We start from the raw sequence: 17,468 nt of genomic DNA, 5'->3' as shown, positions 1-17,468 counted from the left end.
CCGTGGCTACTTTGAAAGTGCTGCTGTGCACCTAGTTGTTATACGCCACTTCTGTGAAAGGCAGGAACTTGGCCCAATTAGTCTGCTAATGATTTATATAATAGCGCAGGTATTGCTCTACTGAGTTGGCATCTTCAGCCATCTCATTGGTACTCGGATGAGAGGTTTTGCAGTGAATTACACCCCTCTGTCAGAGATAATGTGCTTTGGGACCCCATGAGCCGAGGTGGTGCAGTGCTTAGAGTGCAGCACTGCAGGCTACTTCAGCTGACTGCTAGCTGCACTTCAGCAATTCAAGTCTCACCGGCTCAAGGTTGACTCAGCCTTCCATCCGTCCGAGGTGGGTAAAATGAGGGCCCAGATTGTTGGGGGCAAGAGGCTGACTCTGTAAACCGCTTAGAGAGGGCTGTAAAAACACTATGAAGTGGTATATAAGTCTAAGTGCTCTTGCTCTTGCTATGTAGTCTGTAGATGTGTTGCACAAACATCTTGGCTAAGGCCAGGCAGAAGGAATCTCGAGACCCGCCACAAAGTGTGCTTGCTTCAAAAACAGGCTGATGACAGTCCAAATTACTGGGTTCCCAGCACTCTCAGGCAACTCCACAATAAAGCCCCTGGGTATCTCCTGCTAGGTGGGTTGGCTACTGACAGTAGTAAGCCTGGAGCCTTCCCAGGTAGGTGTTTCATGGAGGTGCACACATGACAGCTGGCCACATAGGCTTCTATGTCCTTTTTCATCTTCAGCCACCAGAACTGTCTCTTCACCAGGTGAAGAGTGAAGACAAACCCAAAATGCCCTGCAGATTTTGCATCGTGGTTCCTCTCTGCAGGACCAAGCTTCTCTGGCTGGCTTGGATGTAGATTTTACTCCCCTACCAGGCCTTCCTTCATCAACTGGCCATCTTTATGCGGATGCACCACCCAGCCGGCTGCACAGAGACTGTTCTCTGCTGCCTCATGAGCATTGGTGCTGAAAGCTGCCTGGATGGGAAAATGGAGTTAACTGCCTCCTCTTGGGTACGTCTGTACTGGGGCATGCGAGAGGGCATTGGCTAAGAAATTCTTCCCGCCCAGCAAGTAGCGAAAAGTGAAATTGAAGCGGTTAAAATACTGAGCCCATCAGACCTGCTTAGGGGACGGCTTCCTCGGGGCCTTTAATGCCTCCAGGTTCTTGTGGTCCGCCCACACCTTGAATGGAATCTTAATGCCCTCTAAGAACTGCCTGCAGGTGAGAAGAGTCCATTGGACCATGTAAGCCTCCTTCTCCCAAGTGGCCCACCGCCTCTCAGTATTGGACAACTTATGTGATGTGTAGACCCATGGTTGCAACTCTCCCTTTTCGTTCCTCTGGAGTAAAACCACCCCTGCTGCCACATCATTGGCCTCTGCTTGGATCACGAAAGGCTCATCTGGGTTTGGGTGCTTCAAAACTGGTTCAGCAGCAAAGAGCCACTTCAGCTTTTCAAAGGCCGCCTGGCATTTGATGGACCAATTTAATGGCTGACTCAGTTTGGGCTTCACTCCCCCTCCCATATAGAGCAAGTTGGTGATGGGCAGGTCTATCTGGGCAAACGTGGGGATGGGCTGCCGGTAGTTTGCGGATCCCAGGAAGCTCTGTAACTGCTTTATTGCCTGGCTACTGGGAGCAGTAAAATTCTGAAGGTGGTTCCCAGAAGAACTATCCAAGTTTGTGTAGCCTACATGACAATGATTGTTGTCAGGCATTGGTGAACACTAGTGTGTCCCCCAAAATGTTGTGGTGTGTAACTTTGACGTACATCATAGATTTGCCATCATTGATCTAGTTGAAACTCTGCCTTTTGCAGGTTCTACAAAAGTATTTTGGACAAATGACTATCCAGTCTCTGTTTGGATGGGAATGAACCACCTCAAGAAGAACAATTCCAACATTAGGAAATAGCTCCTCATCTTTAACCTGACTCTATTTCTCTGTAACCTCATCATTTGGATTCTGCTCCTGTATTCTGGGAAGACATGTCCACATCTTCCCCAATGTAACAACATGTTAGATAGTTGAAAATGCACCATCACGACTGCCCTGTTTTCTCTTTTGCAGACTAAACATCCACGGTTCTTTAGATAATCCTCAAAAGACTCAGCTTTCTGTCCCCACAAAACCTTGATAGTTGTCCTCTGAACTCCCTTCAGTTTGTTTACATTTCTTTCTGTTAAATTTCCATCCTATTTGTTTCACTTCATTATACAAGCCTTCCTCAATTTTCTTGACCCTCCTCTTTCTTTTCTAGAGTTTTGTGTTTCTTTTCAAAACTTTTGTGTTGTGTCATCTGTACAGTTGATAATAGCCCAACAGAGTTGGAAGAGACCTTGGAAGTCTTCTAGTCCAACCCCCTGCTCAAGTGGGAAACCCTAGACCATTTCAGACAAATAGTTGTCCAATCTCTTCTTAAAAATCTGTATGATGGAGCACCCACTGATTAATTGTTCTCACTGTCAGGAAATTTCTCCTTCGTTCCTGGTTGCTTCTCTCCTTGATTAGTTTCCACCCATTGCTTCTTGTCCTACCCTCAGGTGCTTTGGAGAATAGATTGTCTCCCTCTTCTTTGTGGCAGCCCCTGAGATATTGGAACACTGCTATCATATCACCCCCTAGTCCTTCTTTTCATCAAACTAGACATACCCAGTTCCAGCAACCGTTCTTCATATGTTTTAGCCTCCAGGCCCCTAATCATCTTTGTTGCTCTTCTCTGCACTCTGCACTCTAGAAAGAGTCTCAACATCTTTTTAATATCATGGCAACCAAAATTGGATGCAGCATTCCAAGTGTGGTCTCACCAAGGCATTATAAAGTGGTATTAACACTTTGTGTCATCTTGATTCTATCCCTCAGTTAATGCAGTCTGCTGGCTCATATTGAAGTACTTGCTCCTTAGACTCCTAGATCCCTCTAAGTCATTGCTTTTGAGCCAGGTTCCACCTATTCTGTACCTGGGCATTTGGTTTTTCTTGCCTAGATGTAGAACCTTATGTTTCTCACCATGGAATTTCATTTGGAATTCATTACTTCATTCAGGTTTGAGTGTGACAGTTCACCTGATGCTCCTTTCCAAACCGATATGAAGCTTGGTATCTCTGTGTGTGAATATTTGTTCAATTATGAATACACCTAAGTAGGTACCATCTAATCTTTATTTTGATTGACTACCAATTGCCATCAACTTGGTGTTGACACTTCATGCCACATAATTGGACCTTCTCCAGAATGGTCTGGCCCTAACTCTGCCCTTCAGGTCTCCCAACAATGTGCCTTATAATTGACTTCATCCTCTTTGCTGCTGGTCCTCCTTTTCTCTTTCTTTCCACCTCTCAGCATTATGGCCTTCTCAAGGTAACTGTCTCATTGCACAACGTGTCTGAAATAGGATAATTTGAGCCAGGTCACTTGTGCTTCAAGTGAGAACTCTACATCGATTTGTTCAGCGATTCTTTGATCTGTTCTCTTGGAAATTCTCCAAATCTTCTCCAAACCTAAAGTTCAAAGTATTGCTGCTATCTTGTTTTGTTAATGTCCAACTTTCACTGTCATAGGATGTCACCTTGCCTGACTAATTCTGAGTTGGCTAGTTAGACCATATTTTACCATTTTATTAAAAGAGGATATGACAAGAAACGTTCTAAACCATTGGCTGAGTTCCCCTGAGTCCATGGCATTTCCTCAGCGGGCCAAGCTAGTCACTCTGTGAAGGAAGGAGAGGCATCTGTCAGGACTTGTTTGTGGCAGACTCACACTGGCTCCTTTATTAGCTGTTGTCTTCTACACGCTCACAAGCAAGCCGTTTAATAAGCTACTCAAGGATCTTGCTCAGAATATACTTCAAGCTGAGAAATGTGCAATTGCCTGGATTCTCTCGCTTTCCTTTTTTTTAAATGTAGCCCCAACCTTTTCTCTCCTCCAGTCTGTCTTTTCCAGGAGGTCTTCAAGATTAGAGCGAGTGGTTCTGTGGGCACCTTTGCTGGTTCCTTCCGGGACCTGGGATGCAGTTTTTCTGGTCATGGAAGCCTGAATTCGTTTAAATGAGCTAAGAGTCATTTACATCCCACCTTGTCTATCTTGAACCACAGTTCCCCCCTTCCATTAATGGCAAAGTAACAGTCAGCAATGGTTGTGTTTATCTTCTAGGAAAGAGCAGACATAAAACGTGTTTTCAGATGCTCTACTTCTTCCATCCTCACCTCTTCACAATTCATCCATTTTCACTTTCAGCTTCTTTATTTCTGCCTCGCCAAGCAAGCTTCTCCTTCCCCTCTATTAAGTTTGGAATAAGTGGCAGCCTTGGAGGGGATGTCCCGGTCGGACGTGTTGCTCTTATTTCAGTCTCATCCCATGAGTCAGCGATGCCTGAGTGAATTCAGAGCCTCCTTTGCCAGCATTTGTTTGTTTCCCATCGTGCCCTGGAGTAGAAACATCTGAGGTGATGCCTGGTGCTCCCTCCTGCCTTTGATGTACTTCCCTGCCAGTCTCCAAACCCTCTCCCCCCTTTTGTCCCTCCACTCTTTCGCTTCCCCATTTGTCCTCTGCGTTGTTGGCTCCAGTCCTTGATGGCATATTTGCTCTTGGAGAACATTAGTCCAACTCCTGCCTGAGGTAAGAATCCATTAAATACCATTTTCGTCAATACAACAGCCTCCCTGACAGATGGCCATCCCAGCTTTGTTTAAACACCTCCACAAAGGAAGAGTTCCGTGTCGCCTGAGGCTGCCTGTTCCATCGCTGAACAGCTCTTAATATTGGGAAATGTTTCCTGATATCAAGCAGAAAGCTACTTCATGGTTACTCAAGCCCAGCGTCTTGCCCCATTTTATGGGGAAGGGTCAGTAAGCAGGAAGCATTATCTTCCTTTGCTCATCCGAGGAATATGGAAGCAATAAAAGTCACAGAATAATAAAATCACGGGGCCTTCTAGTCCAACACCCTGCCCAGAGTAGGAATTGTTGTACTATCCCAGACAGAAGGTATCCAACCTTCGCTCGACAACTTCAAGGAATAACTCAGACTGTTCTGCTGCTCAATAGCTCTCACACCAGGGAATTTCTCCTTATTTTCTTCCTCTATGAAACTCCTTGCCTACCTTTAGGAACTCTGAAAATAACTTCACAGCCTCTTCCTTGGGATAAACTTTCACGGAAAGAACCTGGCTACATTCTTCTCTTGAGAAATGATGAAAGGACTGTCCAGACCCAAAAAGTCCACCAGCAGAATTGTAGATTTGGACAGTGAAGATCAGCCCAGGGCTTTGGTTGCGTGCTTAGGGTGAGAGACCAAGAAGCAGGTTAGCTGGATGAGTCAGGGCAGCTGAGGGAGGCCCCTCTGGGACTTAGACGGAAGGTGGTTTTGTATGTTTGTCGGTGTGCTTGTTTGCTGAGTGGGGGGAAGCGGTGCTGAGTACCCAAAGGTGCTGAGCCTCTCCTTGAGAGGATGTTATTATGGAAGTCCTTTAGCTTGCGTTTTAATTAAATCTAGGTAACTGTAACCTATGCCCATTCCTACTTCTTTTACTTTCTGGGAAAACTAATTCCTGGCCATCTTCCCTGGAGCACCCTTTTATCCAACTATCCCTCTGTTTGCTTTTTTCCAGTCTGAACATCCCTGGATTCTCCAGCCTGTCCTCCTGTGGCACATCCTCAAATCCTTGTATCAACTTTGTAATATCGTTCTGGATATCTGCCCATATCTTTCTGGAAATGTGCTGCCCAGAATTGTACACAGTACTCCATCTGTTATATCCTGAATATGTATTGAGAAGGAAAATTTGAATTAAATTAAAAAATACTGTAAACAAGCCTCACAATGGATAATGAGATGCTGAAATAGTGGATAGCCTCTGTCTTTTAGGATTGACCATTAGCATCAAAGCAATCAGCAGCCAAAGAAGGTAGCAGCCGGACACTAGCTCAGCAATGAAGGCGTATTATGTGAGATGAAGCCTTCTGGGAGTCTACAACCCTGAGAATAGATGAAGAAGAAGACAATCAGCAGCGAGGCAGATGGATTGTAGCAGCAACACATACACCTTCGTAGACCTCAAGGTCTAGGTTGGAGATAGGTTATCTTGAAGAAGATCTACTTATGTGATCATTAAAAGTTGATGCTGAGTTGATGGCAAACACTGATAGCTCTTAGTTTGTGACCACAACTGGGACGGGCAACTCAGACATTAAACAAAGCGGTTGCTAAGTGAAATTGTGGTTGTGTTTATAATCAATCACTCCAGCTGCGTCTCACCAGCACAGAACAGAAGGAAATCCTCCCCTTTGAAGCAGCTTCTTCTTCTGATCCAAACCAGAATCACCTGAGCCTTCCTAGTAGGGGTATCATAAGGCTTGGCTACGTCCTCCTCAGATGCCATAAATCCCCCAACTTGTCTGTCTCCTACCTTTTTCTCCCCTGCACTTCTCCCTCTGGCACCTCTCAGTCTAATCTTCCAGCCTGTTCAGAATAAATTGCAATTTCATTCTGTCCTCCTGGGTGTTGGGTAGATCTCCCAATTCCGTGTCACCTGCAGATTTGATCAGCAGCCCATCAATCCTTTTGTACAGGTCATTAATAAAAGTGTTGAATAACACTGGCGCCAAGATAGATTGCGGTAGAATCTCATTTGGAAACAAGCAACACAAATGCCATGCAGCTCGTCTCTTGCCAGGGCCTCTTCTCAGAAACGCTTCACTTTAATGAAGAGCCTGACCTGTTCCCACCAGGAACATCTGCATAGCCTGCTCCCTCTTTCCAGTATTCTTCTTCTTCCTGGGCCATCTCTCTTCTTTGTTGAAGCAAATTATTTCAATAATGATATTGGACAGAGTGAAGAAAATCCCACCTCTGTCCCAGCTCTTTCACCCCATGCCAGCGTTTCATAATCCTTTACAGCATCCTTAAATCATTATCATTTATTCCTGCCTGGATCAATTAGGGCAGATAGCTGCCTTATCATCCCATCCCATCCCATCCCGAGTTTCCCACCCATTTTCCTTAGGTCAACACGTCCCTCTTCACATGCTCTGGGGCCAACGGACTCCTGCATCAGTCAGACACAAGGCCAGGATCCTGTCAGTTCAGCAGGATTGGCCTGTGGGTGAAATCTCTGCATTCCCCAATGTATTTATTTATTTATTGCCTCCTATCTCGCTGAGGGGCTACTCTAGGCGGCTTACAACAATAAAAGGAAGTAATGAAAAGAGTGTAAACAGATCAGAAGTAAAGAGAGCAATAAAATAAAGGAAAAGAACACAATGGGAACCCTTCAATATGATCATCAAAAAGATGGACGGGTGGAGGGCAGAGAGCAATGAGGGTGGGGGTGGAGCCTGCCGTCAATCCAGCAGCCGCCTCCCCTTTGGACCCCAGGCCAACCAGCAGAGCCAGGTCTTCAGGAGGGTGGGGGAGGGCAGGATGTTCCAGAGGGAAGGCTGTTCTTTTGGATCCCACTCCCCAGTCAGCGTTCTCTGACTGACAGGATCCGAAGTAGGTCCTCTCTGCCAATCCGAGTAGGACGGGCTTGACCTAGAGGGAGGAGGTGGTTCCTCAGGTAGCCTGGCCCTGTGCCATTAAGAGCTTTAAAGGTCACGACCCATTTGCAGTTCTAATTCTGCTCCCCTTCTCCTTCGCCCTGAATGAGATCAAAGGAGAGGCCCTTCACCAGAGAGCTGCCTGTTCTCTCTTACCCAGTTGCACCTCAAACAAAATGGATCCTGACAGCATCAGGGCTATTGTCGGTTTATTGCCAGTTGCTAAGAGGGCTTTCTAAGGTTTCCATTCAATGACCTGTATGGCGATCTGGGCTGCTCTCTGCACAGTCTCACTGGAGTCGTTCAGCCGCTTCCGGAACTCTGGTACGTGCTTCAGCAGTGTCACGCGGCCTTCTGGGGCTTCTGACAACATGGTCAGGGCCTTGATGGCATAGAGGCGGACTTTGCTCTTGTCATCATGGATCAAAGGCAGAAGATACTCAATGGCTTCTGCATTAATAGCAGCGTATTTCCCTGAAATGGAGAGAAAACATGGTAGGGAACGAACAGGCTAGCCCAGCAGTGAGTGGTAAACCAAGAGGTGAGATGGAAGCAGCTGCAGCCAGAAGGTCTGAGTGGGCTTCCTTGCTCCCTTGGCATAACTCAGGGTTTTAGTAAAAACTGCCAGATAGGTTTCGCTTACTGTATTTTTCAGACTATAAGACACTCTGGTCTATAAGATGCACCTAGCTTTTAGGGAGGAAAACAAGAAAAAAAAAATCTTCCTCTGCCTCCCAGCAATTTGCCTCCTTGCAGCAAACAGCAAACAGCCTGGTCAGCTTCAGCACAGCCTGATTTAGCACGAGCAGCTGATTGGCAGTTGGATCTGCCTCCCGGAATACCACCTATCAGCTGTTCCAGGCTGCGGGGATTGCCATTGGCCATCGCCACCACCCATCACCGCCGCCACCTATTGCTACCTCCTCGTGCCCTATTTTCAGCCTCCGCACATCCCATTTTCGGCTTGTTCAAGGCAGCGGTGATCGCCGCTGCAGCCTATCCCCGCCTGGAATGGGCTGAAAATGAGGCACAAGGAGGCCGAAAATGGGATGCATGGAGGTGGCGATAGGTGGCAGTGGTGATGGGTGGCGATGGTGCCGATGGGCGGTGGTGATCCCCGCAGCCTGGAACAGCTGATAGGCAGTATTCCAGGAGGCTGATCCAACCGCCAATCAGCTGCTCGTGCTAAATCAGGCTGTATTGAAGCTGATCAAGTTGTTTGCTGCAAGGAGGCAAATTGCTGGGAGGCAGCAGCTGAAGGGTGGGGGTCAGTGGGTGGGCGGGGCTTCGGCAACATTCGCTCTATAAGACTATAGGAGCCTGGATAGCTCAACAGACAGAGCTCTGTAATTTAACACCAGCTGTCTGCAATTAAAGTAAGATCGAATCTTGCCAGTCTCAAGGTTGACTCAGCCTTCCATCCTTTCAAAGGTAGGTGAAATAAGGACCCAGATTGTGGAGGCAATAAGCTGACTTTGTATAAATATACAAAAGTATGAAGACTATTGCTTAACGCACTGTAAGCCGCCCTGAGTCTTCGGAGAAGGGCGGCATATAAATCAAATTAAAAAAAAAAAAAGACGCACAGACATTTCCACCCACTTTGGGGGGCAGGGGAAGTGTGTCTTACACACTGAAAAATACGGTAGGTGAAAAATATTAGAAACTCATCCTGAAAGCAAAGGGGAAACAGAGGAAATCTTAGTCCCGCTTTTCTAAACATGCCTGAGCCCTTCCCTCTCCTCAGGATAATAAGCACAGCCCAGAGACTTCTGTTGGGGGCATAGAGAATTAACATGTCTCAAATAAAGACAGAGACAATGAGTGGAGGAAAGACCAAAGACTGGCAAATAGTTCTTTGGAACCACAGGACAGTGATCTCCCATTGGTCCGAGAGCCGGGAGATGAAGGGACCAGGCAACATGCTCACAAACCAAGATTTCTTTATGTTTGATTTACAAAAGAGGTTTTGAAGAATCTTTAAGAAAGGACAAAGAAGAAATGAAAAGAAATCAAATTCTATGGCATTAGTTGATGGGATTGATTGATAGAAGTAAAATGAAGGAATATAAAGTTGGTTTATTTGATCAAGAATAAAATAGATATGATGTCATTTCTGGAAACACATAATGGACTTGACACCAGGCTGAAATGATGATGCTTTATAGATTTGTGTAAAGAGATGGGATATGGGAAGAAGAGATCATTTGTTGCAATTTAGGTGAAAAGTTACTAAAATTGTTTATACTTGTGATGAAGGCTGGGGGTAACTTTTGTAAAAAAAATTCTTTTTGTTTTCTAAATTCTTTCTTTTCTATTTTTCTTTTTTTTCTTTCCACCTTTTTCTTTTTCTTTGGTTTATATTAGTTTTCATCTTTTCAATTATAATTGTAATTATACTACATTTAATTGTTTTTAATTGTGATGAATTGGAAATCACGCCTCTATATGCTTTTATGTTTCTTTGCACTTTTTAAAGTTATACTTGTTTTCACTACTGTAAATAAAATCTCTACTAAAAATGGTGAGAAGGAAACACCTTAAGTGCAGCCCAAGCAGCACTTCCTGCAGCCCTGGCGCTTGCCCGGCTGTGTCCCTGGGAGGCCCCCCCCTCCTTCTCTCCTACGGAGAATGGGCTGAGCCCCGCGGCCACACTCACCTTGGGTGGTCACTGCCGAATTCATGAGGGCCCCAGCAGCGTTGGCTCGCACCTCCGCATCCTCATCTTCCAGCAGGGTGACCAGGTCTGGAAAGACTTTTTCTTTGAAGACCATGTTCTTCCCCTCCAATGGGACGCTGAAGTGGGAAAACCATCCCTTTGGGTCAGCTGAGGCTGGTCTACTTGCCTTGCCCTTCTGACCAGTCAACTAAGCCAGAGGGAAACCGCTCTTGGCAAACATGGAGCTACCCTGGAGCTCCTTTGCCATCTGCACCTCTGAGGTGCGCCATGTGCTGGTGTGCCTCACCTGATGGCCATGAGGACCTGGGCAGCCTTGCACCTGATGGCCCGTGAGGGATCCTGGAGCTTCTCCTTCAAGATAGAAACGGATCCTGTAGCCAAGGCCTCTAAGGCTTCAACTCGCAGGCAGCCTGTTAGAGTGTCCAGGATGAGCTCTTGGATGTCCTCCTTCTCGGTCTTCAGCTTCTGCACCAGCGATGAAACCAAACCGCTCTCCACTATCCCAATGGCCACTGCAAGAACAAAGAACAACTTACCCTTCCCTCTCCTGTCCAGCGGCCTGCAGGAAGTCAGAGCGCAGGGGTGGCCTTAGGGATTCCCTTCCCACTCTGCTGTCCTTACCATGGAGGGGAAGGGGAAGGGCATTCACCACTTATGACGAGAGCCCAGGGAAGAACATATGGCGCTATAAAAAATGGTGCTTCGTGTGATTTTTTTTTTTTATCTGAAGGAAATATTTGCACTATTGGTCAAAACAGTGACCTCTTTCTGCCCTCAAGCTCCCCTCTGGGATGTCTCTGAGACAGAGAGGTGACCTTCTAATCAACAATTCTCCACACTTGACCCAAGCGGCAGTTCTGAAGATTTTTGCAGCAGGTCATGTTAGTTATCATTGTCATGAAAGAGGCAGGTAGACTTTGAGGATGGAGCTGGATGTTACCAAAACAAATCCTGTTCAGAGCTTCTGAACCTCAGTGAGTCATCTTGATGGATGAGCTGCACAGAAATCATGCAGGGCAGCATTTGAAGCCACCCTAGAAGCATCTTGGGAAACTCCTGCTCATCCTCTTCATCTTGTCCCATGAAATTCCTCCAGAGTATTTTGTCCTTTCTACTTTGGAATATTTACATGAAGCCCCCACAAGAAACCCTTCAGGGTTGGGGAACTGTGTCTCATCTTTATAGAAATGCCCCCCCAGGATGAAGTCTTTTGCTAAGGGAATGCCAAGGAAGTTGCCACATGCCTCAACTCAGTGAGACCATCCACCTTCATACTTGGTCCTAGTCAATAGGCCAGAGGTTTCCAACCATGGCTGGCTGAGGAATTCTGGGAGATGAAGTCCACAAGTTGCCAAGTTGCCACATATGATCACGTGGACAAACGAACTGGGGCCCAATCCAGTCAAGGTCTCTTGATCAGGAGACAAGTTAGTACAGGAAGTCCTCAACTTACAACCATTCATTTGGCAATCATTCCACGTTACAATGGCACTGAAAAATAGGGACTTAAGACCTGTCCTCATACTTACAACCATCCCAACATCCCCACAGTCACATGATGAAAATTCAGGCCTTTGACTACCAGTGTGACCATGGTTGCATCCTCCCAGGGTCACATGACCCTGCAAACTCCCAAAACAGCTTCTCACAAGCGAAATCAATGGGAGAAGCCCAATTCACTTAGGAACAGTATGATTCACTTAACAACCATCGCATAAAAGGTTGTAAAATCAGGCATAACTCCATCACAACCTCCATACTTATTCTGGTCCCAACTGTGGTCATAGGTTGAGGATTCCCTGTATGTTCTTGTAATTTGACTCAAAAGTCGAAGATTCCCGGCATCGCATTTTGGGAAGGTCATTGACAAAGTAGACCTTCTGTGTCTGGAGGGGAAGCAAGTTGACAAGAAAATACTGATGGGGCCAGGAATGATTGGAAAGGCTGGGCATGTTTAACTCAGAGAAGACTGTAGGTAAAGGTGATCATTGCCCAAGAAAGGTGTCAGCGTTCCAGAACAACCCAACTCCAATAAAAAACTCCGAGACAGGCATAATCTCAAATCTTCCATTTATTAGAGTAGGTATACTGGCACATCTGGGAAAACCCGAAACTGAGAGTTTCAGGTTTTCCCTCAGTAAATCAAAATCCCAAATCCAGCCCCTGCACCCCTCAGTCCATCTCATGGCCCAATCACCATCCGTCCCAACTTGAGCCATCACTGCAACCACTCCTCCTCCAGATGCAGGAACACCATGACCTTGATCGAAGGGTAGAATGCTATTATGTCTAACTACAATCATTCTACTAAATCCCCCCTCCTATTTTCCCAAGCACAAGAAGGTGGCAGCGTGGAAGCTTCCAGTGTTAATATGGCTTCCAAAGCTAACAAAAGGGCTATACAGTAATGTAGACAAAGAGGCAGAATTGTTCTGTGTTGTTCCAGGAGTCATGGGGATTAAATTATGAGGAAGACTTCAGTTGGATTTCAGGACGAATGGTCAACTGTTCAAGAATGGAACAGACTGCCGAAGGAGATAATGGTGTCTCCTTCATTGGTTAGTTCTTTCTGTGAACTAAAATACCCCAAAATGAACTCAGAATAACAAAATAACAGAGTTGGAAGGGACCTTGGAGGTCTTCTAGTGTCCATCCCCCTGCTCAAGGAGATCTTATACAATCCTGGACAAATGCTATGTCCAGTCTTTTTTTATTTATTTATTTATTTATTTATTTATTTATTTATTTATTTATTTATTTATTTATTTATTTATTTATTTATTTAATTTTTTATACCACCCTTCTCCCGAAGAACTCAGGGCGGTGAACAGTCAAAATAAACATATATATAAAAATGTGAATAGAAGCAACAAATAATAATTAAGTCAATTTGGCTTATCAGTTAAGTTACGATCTTCAGAATAAAATTTACACAATTAGGAAAAGGAAAGAAAAAATTAATTATGCCAGCCCGGCTTGGTGAAAGAGGAAGGTCTTAAGTACCTGACGGAAAGTACGAAGATCTGGGATTATTCTTATCCCTGGGGGTATCCTGTTCCAAAGGGTAGGTGCCCCCACAGAGAAGACTCTCCCCCTGGGAACCACCAGTCGACATTGCTTTAGTGATGGTACCCTGAGGAGGCCCACTCTGTGGGAGCGTACTGGTTGGTGGGAGGTTATAGGTTGCAGAAGGTGGTCTCGTAGGTACCCAGGTCCTAAGCCATGGAGCACTTTAAAGGTAAAAACCAACACCTTGAAGTGCACTCGGAAGGCCACTGGGAGCCAGTGCAGCTCGTGTAGGAGAGGTGTTACATGTGAGCGCCATGTCGCTCCCAATATCACCCGCGCGGCTGCATTCTGGACCAGTTGGAGCCTCCGCGTGCACCTCAAGGGAAGCCCCATGTAGAGAGCATTACAGTAGTCCAGTCGAGAAGTGACGAGGGCATGAATGACTGTGCATAAGGAGTCCCGATCCAGAAAGGGTCGCAAGTGGCAAATCAGGCGAACCTGATAGAAAGCTCTCCTGGCCACAGCCGTCATATGTTCTTCTAAAGACAGCCACGTGTCCAGGAGGACACCTAAGTTGCGAGCCTTCTCCGTGGGGGCCAATGACTCGCCCCCAATAGTCAACGATGGTATCAGCTGGCTATATCGGAACGCCGGCAGCCACAGCCACTCGGTCTTGGAAGGGTTGAGTTGGAGCCTGCTTCTCCCCATCCAGATCCGCACGGCCTCGAGGCACTGGGACATCACTGTAAGGGCATCACTGGGGTGGTCTGGGGTGGAGATGTACAGCTGAGTATCATCAGCGTAAAGATGGCACTGCACCCCAAAACCACAGATGATCTCACCCAGTGGCTTCACATAAATGTTGAACAGAAGAGATGAAAGGACTGACCTCTGCGGCACCCCACAAGTAAGGTGTCTTGAAGTCGACCTCTGCCCTCCTGCCAACACAGACTGCGACCAGTCGGAGAGATAGGAGGAGAACCACTGTAGAACAGTGCCTCCCACTCCCAGCCCCTCCAGTCGGCGCAGCAAGATACCATAGTCGATAGTATCAAAAGCCGCTGAGAGATCTAATAGAACCAGGATAGAGGAGCAGCCCCTATCACGAGCTCTCCAGAGATCATCAACCAATGTGACCAATGCCGTTTCAGTGCTGTAACCAGGCCTGAAGCCGGACTGGAACGGATCTAGATAGACAGTTTCATCCAGGTACTGCGGGAGTTGCTGTGCCACCACACTCTCAACAACCTTAGCCACAAAGTGAAGGTTGGAGACAGGACGGTAGTTTGCTAGAACAGCTGGGTCCAAAGAAGGCTTCTTGAGGAGGGGCCTCACCACTGCCTCTTTCAAGGCGGAAGGCAAGAAACCCTCACTCAGAGAAGCGTTTATAATCCTCTGGAGCCAGCCTCGTGTAACCTCTCGGGAAGCCAGTACCAACCAGGAGCGACACGGGTCCAATAAACATGTGGTCGCATTCAACTTTTCCAGTAACCTGTCCACGTCTTCAGGGGTCACAGGGTCAAACTCATCCCAAATAATATCCTCAAGACCCGCCTCCATCACTCCATCTGAACCTACCCAGTCAGAGTCCAAGCCTTCCCGAATTTGAGCTGATGGAATGCGCGGAAACCTGGTGGGCACATCTCTACGAGGGGGACCCCCCCTTCATGGCCCAACCAGGTCTCTGTAATACCTGCCAGGTCCGCTTTCCCCTCCTGAATTAGTTCACAAATGAGGGGGGCTTTGTTAGCCGTGGACCTTCTCGCAGAGCAAGAAGCTCAGCCGCTGAGTACATCCGGTGACCAGGGGGTGATCTTAGAATGGCCAAGAAGATGACATAAATTCTGAGGTCCTGGAGAGAAGGAAGATGTAGATCAAGTCGTTGGTAGAGTAAGCTCTATTGTCCTTTCATAATAGCAGGAGGAGTCTTATGTTATTTAAGAACACCAAGGAAATAATGTCCAAGGCTATCCTCTTAAAAAGGCTGGCTAGAGTATAATTGGCCATGGAATGTGCCAATCTTTCTGGTGGTGAATAGAGCAATGAACCGACTCCTGCAATATCCGTATCCTAGCTGTTAACTCTCCGTCCGACTGAAAGAGTTGGTAGAGTATAGGGCCGGTCTATAGAATCCTTTTGGTGGTGATGTTATGAGAAGATGAGATGGATTAGCAATGGAATACAAGGAAGATGTAATTTGCTGCAGGATAATCAGTTAGATGGTCAGTGATCGATGACTCTTCTAAGACCAGACCAGGGTGGGGTGTGTGTGTGATATGAGGCGGCTGGGAATTACAATTCCATAATCGTCCATTCGCCATTACAGGTTTTCAGGGTCGGTTTTTTTTTTATTCCCCCCCCCAATTTCAATTGGTCTTTATATGGATCACAGGTCGTTATGAGAACCACCCCTTCAAGTAAAACCAGGTATCCCGAGACAGTCCAGGAGGTTCAGTGAAGGTAAATTAAAGACAGATAGAAAGATATCCCAGCAGCATCTATCCAGGGCTGTCAAGGCTGCTACTGGATTTAGAATGTTTCCCAACGGCCAGCGCAGGACTCCTCCATCTCCACCTCCGCTGCTGCTGCCCTGAGCGCTGTAAACTTGCCACGGAGGCTCCAAATGTGCCAGGAGACCCCCAGCGCCTCGAAAGGACTACTCTGCCGCCGACGCGGTCGCCCCACCACCGCCAGTAATCCAGCTACAGCCCATAGGAGAAAAGACAGCAGGTCGCCACAATCCGGGCACCGCTGCTGCCCCGAATCTCGCTGCCATTGGCCTCCTCACCCTCGTGACACAGGAGAAATGCCGGTATAGAGAAAAACGCCGGCCCCATCCCAGCCATGGCACTGCGGAGAGTGGAAAAGCTCTCAGCTGGCCGGCGGGAAGCTTAGACAGCCGGGTTGGGGGCGGGGACGATCCATCCAGCCCCCGAAGACCTCAGATGAAAACCTCCAGTGATGGAGCACCCACAACATCTGAAGACAAGCCATTCCACTAATTAACTGTTCTCACTGTCAGGAAATTTCTCCTTACTTGTAGATCGGTTCTCTCCTTGATTAGTTTCCATCCATTGCTTGTTTTTCTGCCTTCAGGTGCTTTAGGTTGACCCCTTGTTCGTGGCTCAAATATAGTGAGGTCCTGAGGACATCTACGGAGATTCCTTGAGATCTCCCGGTGTGGTCAGGCCTACCTCCTGCCAGCTATTTGAAGTTTTGAGTTTCTAATGTAGCATGACTAACTTCCAAATAGGAAAATTAAAACTCAGAACTCAATGTCCTGAATAATCCAATCAGATGCCTTCCAGATGATTCTTACGGTCCTGTATTTACCAAGCAGAAAGCTAAAGCATCAGGGAAATCACTGACATGGTTGAGGACAAATCTAATAGATGGAGGGAGAACCTGAATTCATCAGGTGTCACAAAGAGGAAAAACCCCACTTCAGGATGCTGGAGGAAAAATCTGACAGCTCAGTTATTCTGATAATTGATTATCAAGAAAAAAATTGGGGAATCTTTCAAAAAGGTGTTTTGGAACTGAAGTTTCTGTTATAAACTTTAGGAATCTGAACAAAAATGTAAGCCTTTTTTGATTAAACCAGTTCATATGCCTTGATACTATTTATGCTGGTTTGTACAGGTTTGGCTTTGAACATATTTGCTTGTTAGAGCTGTGGGACTTAATTAGACATACAGCTTGTGATTTAATTTTCAGGAAATTTCTCCATTCAATCAATGCAAGGATGTCAAAACTTTCCATACAACCACGTATAATAAATTGTTCCCCGATACATTTTCCAGCTCTTACATTAAATTGGTTGAAGTTGTATGATGATGAACGACTATGGGGGGGGGGTAGTTCAAATGACAATTAAGTAGTTGACAAAAGTGGCCCTTTCAAAAGCTACAAGGAATGCAGGGGATCTTGCTAATAATATTTATGCTTTTGGAACTTGTCCTGCTCTTCCGTAGATCTCAAAGATCCTAGAAAGATGAAACAGTGCCAGGAAAATATAAGAATATTCCAGCTGGCTGACAATGTTTTGAAGACTTCCCTATTTAACGTGAGCAGATTAATTATGGTCATTCCACACTACCTATCTCTTTTGGATGTAGGCCAGGCCTCTGACCTTTTGTGAAAAGGAGCGAAAATTAATCTGCAGGTTTTACTTCCAGGGACAAACAGCTGAACTGATGTCTGGCTTCTTCAACAAAAAACCATTGAAGGAAAAAAA

At 46.3% G+C, this 17,468-nt stretch overlaps 1 protein-coding gene across 1 annotated transcript in view; it reads right to left on the bottom strand.

Annotated features, from left to right (window-relative positions):
- Positions 1 to 7,777: 7,777 nt before the first annotated feature.
- RSPH14 (radial spoke head 14 homolog) overlaps positions 7,778 to 17,468 on the bottom strand; it is a 95,862-nt gene continuing 86,171 nt past the window's right edge. The window contains exons 4-6 of the mRNA XM_070951370.1: positions 10,509 to 10,734; positions 10,202 to 10,338; positions 7,778 to 8,016 (exon numbers count right to left, since the gene is read on the bottom strand). Coding sequence (XP_070807471.1) covers positions 7,778 to 8,016; positions 10,202 to 10,338; positions 10,509 to 10,734 — 602 coding nt within the window. The remainder of the gene's footprint in view (positions 8,017 to 10,201; positions 10,339 to 10,508; positions 10,735 to 17,468) is intronic.

This window comes from Pituophis catenifer, unplaced genomic scaffold (genome assembly GCF_029215685.1).
Source record: "Pituophis catenifer annectens isolate HBS135680 unplaced genomic scaffold, rPitCat1.0.hap2 SCAF_10, whole genome shotgun sequence".
NCBI classification, from domain to species: domain Eukaryota; kingdom Metazoa; phylum Chordata; class Lepidosauria; order Squamata; family Colubridae; genus Pituophis; species Pituophis catenifer.
Note: the sequence above shows the minus strand (reverse complement) of the source record. Positions and strands in the feature narration are given on the sequence as shown.